This window comes from Populus trichocarpa, chromosome 14, assembly GCF_000002775.5.
Source record: "Populus trichocarpa isolate Nisqually-1 chromosome 14, P.trichocarpa_v4.1, whole genome shotgun sequence".
Taxonomy (NCBI): Eukaryota; Viridiplantae; Streptophyta; class Magnoliopsida; order Malpighiales; family Salicaceae; genus Populus; species Populus trichocarpa.
The window spans coordinates 6,188,305-6,198,329 of record NC_037298.2 but is presented as its reverse complement, the minus strand read 5'-3'; the positions used below and the strand labels follow the sequence as shown (position 1 = coordinate 6,198,329).

Below are 10,025 nucleotides of genomic sequence, written 5' to 3'. Positions count from 1 at the left end.
TTGTAACATTATTATAATATTATTAATTTCAAGACTCGATATAAAATAAAGAAAAAAAAAAATATATATATATATATATAATTATTTTTTAAAATATACAAATTTAACAATAATATATATTAAAAATAAAATAATTTTTTTATATTTTATTTATTATATATATCACTACCCAACTAAATTTTATTTTCTATCTCTTTTACTATCTTATCTTTACTGTCTCTATTTTTTATTTTGTTTCGGACTAACCACTCTCGACATAAAAGTTTAAACCTACATTAAAACAAAATCGCAAACGCAAACGAAACCAAGAAAAAACACAGTGATATAAATTGAAGTTAGAACCAAAAACCCGTCGTCACACACGTACGCCCCCACTCGCTCTAAGCTCGGGACCTCAGCTCTCTCACTTTTCTCAAGAGCCGTCATTCCAGAGAGAGATGCAGAGTCTGGCTATTCGTTAAATTAATAAAGCAAAATTAAGATCCGACCCGGCACCCGATTGATTGCCGGAGAATCCGAGATCTTTTTAATTCACAGAGTTGATTAATTAGGGTTCTCTTTTGGTGATTGAACGATGGCATCGGAGGATGTGAAGACGAGCGAATCGGCTGTGACTACCATTGTCAATTTGGCGGAGGAAGCTAAGCTTGCTAGAGAAGGAGTCAAAGCTCCTAGCCATGCAATTCTCAGTATCTGCAAGTCTCTTGTCGCCGGTGGTGTAGCTGGTGGAGTGTGAGTTTTCATTTCTTTTTTAGCCATTACTATTTAGTTAGTTTCATTGTTTTTTTTTTTTTGCAATAATGTGAATGTATTTAATATTATTTGAGTACTTGTAAAGGAATTGTTGTAGTAGGTAGAAGCTGGAAATTGGAGCTTCTTTCTTGTGCTAATTATTTATTGAAAACCATCCTTTTCAGTAATTTTTTTCAATTTTCAATTTTAGTGAAAATATTTGAGGAGAAATGGAAATGATAAAAAAAATGAAGTTTCTAAAAGAGATCAATCTATACGAAGCAGCAAGGACACAAAAAGCTGTGACACTGTCACGTGTTAGGATTTGAAAGTTTGGTTTTCAAGAATGTTAAGAAATTAGAAATATTACAAATTTGATGATTTTGTGTTTTGATTAACGACAGACATCAAACCAGCATAAAACTTGCAATACTGTAGATGCACTAGTCTCTACCTTTTCTATGATATTTCTCGAGCAAGGAGTTGTTCCTCTTTGTTCCACTTCAAATGCAGTGAATGTGGAAAATTAAGTCGTAATTAGAATATCTATTTCAAATCCATTATTTTTTTTTCAAGTTTTGTTTAGGACTTGTGTCGCACTTATATCTAATTTGTTTTGTTTTGCAAATAAATGACTGGTTTCTTTCACACTTGCAAGATGGTTTTTGTTTTTATCATGTATGGTGGTATAGATGTTGTGTAAGGTTTTGTTACCACAGGGTTACCCTTGAATGTGTGTGTGTGTGGACCAGCAGGGTTTGTGTGTGGATTACCCTTGAATGCATGTGTGTGCACCATTTATGATTTTTGCTGTTTCTGGTGTTGCTACATTGAATTTTCTCCAACTGAAATGATTGCGTGTGTGTTCAGGTCTCGCACTGCTGTTGCTCCCCTGGAGAGGTTGAAAATATTGCTACAGGTTAGATCTCCCATTGTTTTTCATCCATTGAATATGATTTTATTCACATCCATTGGAGCATGTGCTCACAAGTAAATTTTGCATTGATTAATTCCTATGATTTGCAGGTTCAAAATCCACACAACATAAAATACAATGGAACAATTCAAGGGTTAAAATACATATGGAGAACTGAGGGTTTTCGTGGATTGTTCAAAGGAAACGGTACCAACTGTGCTCGTATAGTCCCAAATTCAGCAGTCAAGTTCTTCAGCTATGAGCAAGCTTCTAAGTATGATTCTTTGAAAATTTTAATTCTATTGGTCTTAAAAAATGTATAGATCTGTAATACATGGAAGGGCAACTTGCTGGTGTTCTTAATGATCCTCATTTTGCTTTGATCCATCAAAGCGAAAGAAATTATTATGTCTGTTCCACATTGTGGATATGATTTTGACTGCTGGTAAACACATGAGCTGTGCAAATGGTTTAGAATTGATTGCACACTGGGAGAAAATGCATTTAGGCATTTTATTCTCCTTTTCATCAATATATTTACAGGAGACTGATTTTTTCTACTCATACACACTTATTACAGAGTAAGCCCATCATGATTACTTCTGTTACTGTCGAGATTTGGGCTGACATGCTCTTGTGCATATTGTGCCTTTTGGCTTGGAGTGTGGTTGGGCTTCATTGTCAATTTCTGGACCAATCTCCTCCAAAATGGCCTAAGCCATTTGGTGGTTGGTTCCTTAAGACATGTAGTGCTTTGCTTTCTTCATTTCTATTGGTGTGGGATTTTTAGTTTCCAACAGTTACACCATACTGCTTGTTTAACCTGCATCTCATTCTTCAAACATTTGAAATCACCTCCGTTCATGATTCTTAATTTATGCAAAATCCACTTGTGGAGTTTTTTTCTTATGCTGATGGGTCCTCTATACTTTATGACAGGGGAATATTGTCTCTCTATCAACAGCAAACTGGCAACGGTATGTTAATCTTTGTCATCCATCACTTTGTTTTAGATATTCTTTGTGCATTTACATTACAGTCAACAGATATTTTCTAAAGTTTTATATCGGGCCAGAAATTTTTTATTCAGATTAGGCAGCCCTGCCAGGATTATATTGTTCATTAATCGTTACTAATAAAATATAGTTCCTTTACATGTCCATCTAGTTTCAGATCAATGTAATGAGAAACAGAGTTTGGAGATTTGGTTTGCCTTATTAGTGATTTTGAATATAGAAGTCATCTTTCATCTCTGTTTTCTGTTGGTATTCTCACATATATGACACTCAATAGAGAAAACGTGAGCTATCTGAGACCTTCTCTTGTTGTTCCTGCAGAGGATGCTCAGCTCACTCCTCTTTTACGCCTTGGAGCTGGAGCATGTGCAGGAATTATAGCCATGTCTGCAACTTATCCCATGGATATGGTACGCGGCAGGCTAACTGTACAGGTATGATCACCGAGGTTCCATTGGAAAAGCCCTGGGGAAAGGATTTTTCCCTTTGTTGTATATGCTAAAAAATATTTTACTTTGATTTCAAGCCACAGGAATGCATTTTATATCTATGTAATAAGGCACGGAAATAAATTTATACCAACAAAATAATTTCTTGGAACAAATGAAAACTCATTTTTTTTAACGTGCCCTACTATTTTCTGTGACTGTTTGGGGTTCTCTGCATCGGGTTTGCCACATAAGGTTTTATTTTTTCATTGTCTCATCTTTGCAGACTGATAAATCTCCTTATCAATACAGAGGAATGTTTCACGCACTTTCAACCGTGCTCCGGCAAGAAGGCCCACGGGCTCTGTACAAGGGCTGGCTTCCTTCTGTCATTGGAGTTGTAAGTCATTAGTTGCCAAATAACACTGCATATTAACATTCTCAATCTGTGAGGATAGCATAGAGAGAGATAGAGGAAAGGCCATCCATTGGTTGTTTTGATAGATTATGTACTATTATCTTCCCAGTAGAATTTTTGTTCCCCTGGATAATTGTGTTACTTCTGGCTAGCAAGGAGATGTTATTTGAGATCTTTTTCTATAGTATGCAGCACCCTTTTCTTGGTTATCCTTTTTGACAGATCATTTCTATTATTCTATTGTAGAGTTTATTTCTCTCTTATGTTGTCATTGCTCATAAAATGCTTGTTCTTTTGAGGTTTTATTTCTAAAAAGATACCCTTTTAAGGTATCTTTTTTATTGTATTTTGGCTCACATATATTTTAATTTCATGCAACTGATGATCTGGTATGTTCTTTTCTTTGTCTAAAGTTGGAAAGTAAAGACATTGCTTTGTCTATCATGATTTATACGCCTGCATATACCATAGATATTTGTATTTCACACTTAGATGGAAAGACTATTTTGAGTCTCTTGATTTGATGATTTAAGTATGCAATCTTCTTTATACTTGGTATTATTAGCACTAGATGAGAGAATGTGGGAGCTATGTGTTGCTAAGATCAAGTTTTACTTGTGCAACTATGATGTATGCTTTGGCTTCACTCTCCCCTTCTCTCTTTCATTTCTCTTATATTTTTCAAAGGATCTTTAGGGCTTAATCCTATGCATTTAGCATTGTGTTCTTATGTTGTTTGGTGATATGTGGGAAGACAGCCCCCATTCTCCCATTTCTTTGATATTAAATAAGTAATGTCATCTTTGCTGGTACTGTTAATATCACTCATCAGAACTCTTATGTGACCCGAGGATCAAATTGGTTTCTGTAACCCTTTACTTATGATGCTTGTTGGCAGGTTCCATATGTGGGTCTCAACTTTGCAGTGTATGAATCTCTAAAGGACTGGTTGGTTAAAGCTAGACCATTTGGACTAGTGGAAGATTCTGAATTGAGTGTGACTACAAGGCTAGCTTGTGGGGCTGCTGCGGGGACCATTGGCCAAACTGTTGCTTATCCTCTTGATGTTATTCGCCGACGGATGCAAATGGTGGGATGGAAAGATGCTGCTTCCATTGTCACTGGTGATGGGAGGAGCAAGGCCCCACTTGAGTATAATGGCATGATTGACACATTCAGGAAAACTGTTCGGCATGAGGGCTTTGGAGCATTATACAAGGGTTTGGTACCCAATTCAGTGAAGGTGAGTCATTCTATTTTCAGTGTTTCATTCGTATATAACTTTCAGGATTGCCTTAAATTCACCTGATCATCGTTTCCTAAAAGAAGGATTTAGCAAGGATGGGAAGACAGCCAATGTTGGCTGTTAGTTGCATAGGGCTTTCTTGTTATCTTGGCATTTCCCCCCCTCACAAATCTTGGTATCTTGAGAATCAGTGTCAAGCATCTAAAATTCTTTTCATGCTCTACTATATGGAGTTGTTGTGGGGCTGCCGAATCAGGAATCGCAACCCACCACATTTTTTTGTTTTGCCAAATAGGATGGGTTGGTTGGTTCTGGAGTAACTGATTTGCTTTGATCCTACTAAATAAGGATTTATGTCTGAATGCCTTGATAAACAGAATAATTCCCACCATAGTCATTAGTAGCATAAGTGACAATGATAACCATATCAATTTAATACCTCTGTTTTGCAAACATTTTACTGGAGTTCTTAATGACATGTTTACGCATTTAGTTAAGCTATTTAAATCAATCCTAGAACAGGCATAGTTTAGATTTTTTTAATCTTCTTTGAGTTCAATGCAGCTTTGTTCTGTGCATGTATTGCTAATTTTTTCTTGAAATTTTATAAGAGCTCGCATTCCATTTAATTTCTTCTTTCCTTTTCAGGTAGTCCCATCTATAGCAATTGCATTTGTGACATACGAGATGGTGAAAGACGTTTTAGGAGTTGAAATCAGAATATCAGACTAAAGTCTTGGGGTCCTGCCTGATATTTGTTGAACCAGTGTGGTATTTTTGTAGGCAAGGGCATACAGAGAAGGTAAACTAGGAATTTTTTTTTCAGCTCTCTTACAAACAAGCGAGTTTAGAAACATGTATGAACCTGTGTTTATGTATCATTTTCCCTCCTTTCCTTTCTTTGTTTCCTTGAGAACAAGCTTAGCCTTGAGCTTCTCATTCATATGATGTGTCAATAAAGCATGTTGATGGGACAACTCATGATTTTCAATTGTACGCCGCTTCATAAGAGCTGAAAGCATCTTCTGAGGCTTGCTCTGCACTCACTGGCTATTAATTGAACTCCCCCCTATCTTTTGTGTGCATGCATGGATGGATGGCAAAGATCCCCAAACAATGCTAAAATTGTACTTGCGTTATGTCTGGTGTTGCTAACAGCGTGCCTTAAGCTTTAGGTGCAAAAATCAAAGTGCTGTGGTATCTTAGGCAAAGCTCCTTCACCTACATGCACTCTAGCATGCGCCTTGTGCACCGAGGACTTACTCAAGAGAGGTGCTTTTTTGTGCCTAGTTGAAAATGTTTCTTCTATTATTATTAAATTTTCGTTAGATTTTATTTTTCTAATTTCGTTTTGTTGTGGACCATATAATCATATCAATAGGATTGATGATGTTTTGCGGATTATTAGATACATTATGATTTTAAAAAACTACCCGGTTCACATTGAATTTGGATGTGCAATCGTTGTGCAAAATCATAATTGTGCTGATTATGTTAAGCCAGGTGCCTAATAGCTCGTGATTATGTCTAAGCAGATGCCTTTCCTGTTAAAAAAACTTGTGCGCGTACGTATGCATGTCGCCTACACCTGCTAGGATAAGAATCCGGTATATTATTGATTTATGATAAGTTGACGGCTATTGAAGTAACGCTTGACAGCAATACCAGGAGAACTGTAACAATTGTATAGCGTGAAGAACTCAGGAGGATGTTTCTTTCATTGTTCCTGGCGGATTTTGTCACTCTTTGCTCCTGATAACTTTCTCCTCACATTCTTCTGCCATGCCTGCACATAAGAGGAATGTTTCATCTAGTAGTGAGCAAAAAAACCGAGTAAACCGAGAAAAAAAACAACCAAAAAAACCGAACCGAAAAAAAAACCGAGTAAACCGATTATTTTTTTTGTTAAAATTTTCGGTTCGGTTCGGTTTCGGTTTACGAAACCGGAAACCGGCAAAACCCCAACCGAACCGGTTCGGTTTAAGGGGTACTATAAATACGAAAAAAAAAAACACTTTCTCATTTCTAAAACCTAATTAACCCTAGATTCTCTCCTCTCCAGCGACTCCTTGCAGCCGCTCCCTCAATCCTCATAGCCGCACCTCACAATCCACACTCTCACTCACTCTGTAACAAAATCAAGTAAATCCATCTTCAATTCTTCATCCATATCCCTCTCTGGCTCTCCCATACCATCTTCATCTTCAAAACAAACAACCTAGCCAGTCAGCCACATCCCTCTCCCACACGGCCACGAGTCGCACGACACACACACACACCACTCCAGAGTCCAAATCTAGCAAACCAGTCCCTTCCTCTTTCACATCCAAACTTGAATCGCGTCCCAACTCACACCAGGTATGATTTTTTTTCTGTCAATCTCTGTTTTTTTTTTTTTACATATGCTTTGTGATTCTGTGTATTTTTTGGTATATCGTTACAAAAAAATTAATGTTTGAGCATTCTGTGTATTTTTTGTTGATTTTTATAACTATGCCATTTTTCCTATTATTTTTTCAAATTGTGCTACCTTGTCATTTTTTCTTGCTGTGTGACGAAAAAAACAAACTCTGTGTTTGAAGGGAAAACATGATCAACCTGTGGGCTGGTTTGAGACCATAAAGTCTGTTCTGTTGCTGCCTCAAGTTGTCTTTAACACCTGAAATTAAATCGTGTCCTAACTCGCACAGGTATGATTTCTTTTTTCTGTCAATCTCTGTTTTTATTTTTTTTCCTTTTTATTTAGTTTCTTGGTTCTTTTAGTTTGTTTTTGTATTTTGTTTCCCTGTTCTTTGTCAATCATTTTAGGTTGTTTGTTGCTGCAGTGTGTTACTCTGTTTTATGTGTATTTATTATTTTTTTCTTCTTCAAAATTAGGATGTATTAGTATCTGGGAGTTGCATAATGTTTTTCTTTTGTTGCTGTTTCCTGATTGTTTGTTGATTTCTCATCATATGTCTCTTCACAGTATTGAAATTGATATTGGATTTTTCTGGTTGCCATCTTTGTTATTTTTTAAGGTAGATGCTATTTTCTTCATGCTGTTGTTTACAGTTCAAGTTCTGGAAAAGCATTGTGTGATTTCCTCTTTCATTTTGATGTTGGTTGGAAGGAAAAGATATAGATGTTGTGAAATTGGTTATGTTTGACATCATGTTTCATTATTCACAGACATTGTTAGGATTATCTTCAAAACTGGTTTCTATGACTAAGAATCTGTTGCTTTTATAATATAGGATGTAAATTTGTTCTTATTGCATCTTGAAATAGACTGTTAATCAGAATTTCAAGGACAATTTGATGGTTGGCAGATGGCAGTGAACTTAGGCAGTGAACTTAGGATTGGTTGGCAGTGAACTTAAGCTTGACAGATGTTTTGGCTGATATTACTTTCCATTTTGTTTTTTTTTTGTTTGCCTGACATTTAAGTTTTTATTAGTTTGATAATTTCTTTGAATTTTAGTACATTTAAGTCTATTATAAATTATAAAATTGGTTGCATCATGGATCAATTTCAACTGATATTAGAAGCTTGATAAATGATCTTAAAACCTACGAAAACCTTGAGTCAGGTAAATTTTTTTTAATAAACTTGCACCTATTATTTTGTAATTTATTAATTAAATTTTTTACAATCATCTAACATGTCTACTTTTTTATTTTGTAGAATTTGGTGGAAAGTTACATTTAGTAACGGATGATAATTAGTTCAAAAGTTACTTTGATGGTAAAAAACTACTTTTTATTTTTACATATTCTAATTTATTTTATCATGTTATAATTTTAGATCTTGATTTTCAGGTTTTGATGTCAATGGTATTACGGAATCAAAGTGCAATGTTCTTGTCATCTTGATGTGCTTTTTGATTGGGATGATGTGCACAATGAAGATTTATATTTTTTGCATGAAGTGTTTTATTTTTTATGGTGATGTTATTTGTTGTTTTTTTAAGCCCTTTTGAAGGCAATGCTTTGTAATTTTAATTTTAATTTGGTGTGTGTGTTATTTAAACTTTGATGCATGAGGAGTCCAAACTCCAAAACACAAATATTAGAAAGACTTGCAACATATTAAACACAATATTAGCACTAATAATTTAATATAAATAAATATTTAGTGACAAAAAATATTAAATATATTATAGAATTTTGTAACAAAATTAGATAATATTTACATTAATTACAAGCCTATTAGAAAGCCCATCATAAAACCCATTAGAAAGCCCAAAAAGGCCCAAAAAAGCCCAAAAAAGCATAATAGAGGTTTTCCGGTTTTTCTGTTAAAAAACCGAACCGAACCGAACCGAAACCGGTCGGTTCGAACCGGTTTCGGTTCGGTTTCGGTTTGAATTTTTAAAATTTTTAAATTTTGATTTTGGTTAGTTTTTTAGTTAAAAACCGAACCGAACCGGTTTTGCTCACCTCTAGTTTCATCAATGTCTTTTTAGATAAAGGCCGCTTAGAAAGAATGGATTCTATTAATAGGGAGAACCCAAATGGCTCTTTGAAGCCTGGTCTTGAACCACAAATGGGCTGAGCCGTTTGCAATTTAGTACAGCCGACAGGATTCATGAGTTGAGTCCAGAACAAGACCTAAGTGCTCTGTTAAGGTCCGATCATTGATCGATCAGAAGCGCGGCGTCGTGAAAGCCCACGTTTTGTGTCCGCCAAGGGAACCTGGTGGCACGTGCGAGCCGCTAAGTAGGGCCCACGACATGTAGGCCTTACCTCGCAAAATTACATGCCACTCGTTCTCTTCCAATCCTGTAGACGTGTTGTCGCTAACTACCTCACGTTAAAAGCACGGAAAATCGCGTATGCATAGCTAATGCCACTCTCTTTTACAGAAATTACAAGAAACACTCTCTCTCACTTGTTCCAATAATCACATTGGAATGGCATGTTGAGTAAATAATCAGTAACATCAGAGCGTTTACTAATAACATAAAAAGAAATCCAAACGAGTGAATAAAAAAATATTAACAATATCTGAGTAACATATAATAAAAGGGCTAATTGGCTGGGAACTTAACTTAGCGACAATCTAAACAAAGCAGACTCCATATAGAAATCCACCTGTCTGTGTATACTATACTATATTATTATTATTATACTAATAAAAAATCTCAAAAAAATATTGGCCAGAGAATTTGAAACGAGAGAGATTCTTCAAAAAAAATATCTAATATTTATTCACTGTATAATGCTATTCACATAATCTTATTTGATTAATGTTTTCATGTTATTTTCCAAAAATAAATATATACAT

At 35.4% G+C, this 10,025-nt stretch overlaps 1 protein-coding gene across 1 annotated transcript; it reads left to right on the top strand.

The window, feature by feature from the left end:
• The first annotated feature begins 319 nt into the window (after positions 1-319).
• Positions 320-5,733, top strand: LOC7494138 (mitochondrial adenine nucleotide transporter ADNT1). The gene is made up of 8 exons (XM_002320815.4): positions 320-732; positions 1,603-1,651; positions 1,759-1,922; positions 2,588-2,625; positions 2,986-3,098; positions 3,379-3,492; positions 4,409-4,753; positions 5,405-5,733. Exons 1-8 carry the CDS (start codon positions 575-577, stop codon positions 5,486-5,488), a joined length of 1,065 nt encoding a protein of 354 aa, XP_002320851.2. The 5' UTR covers positions 320-574; the 3' UTR covers positions 5,489-5,733.
• The last annotated feature ends 4,292 nt before the right edge of the window (positions 5,734-10,025 follow it).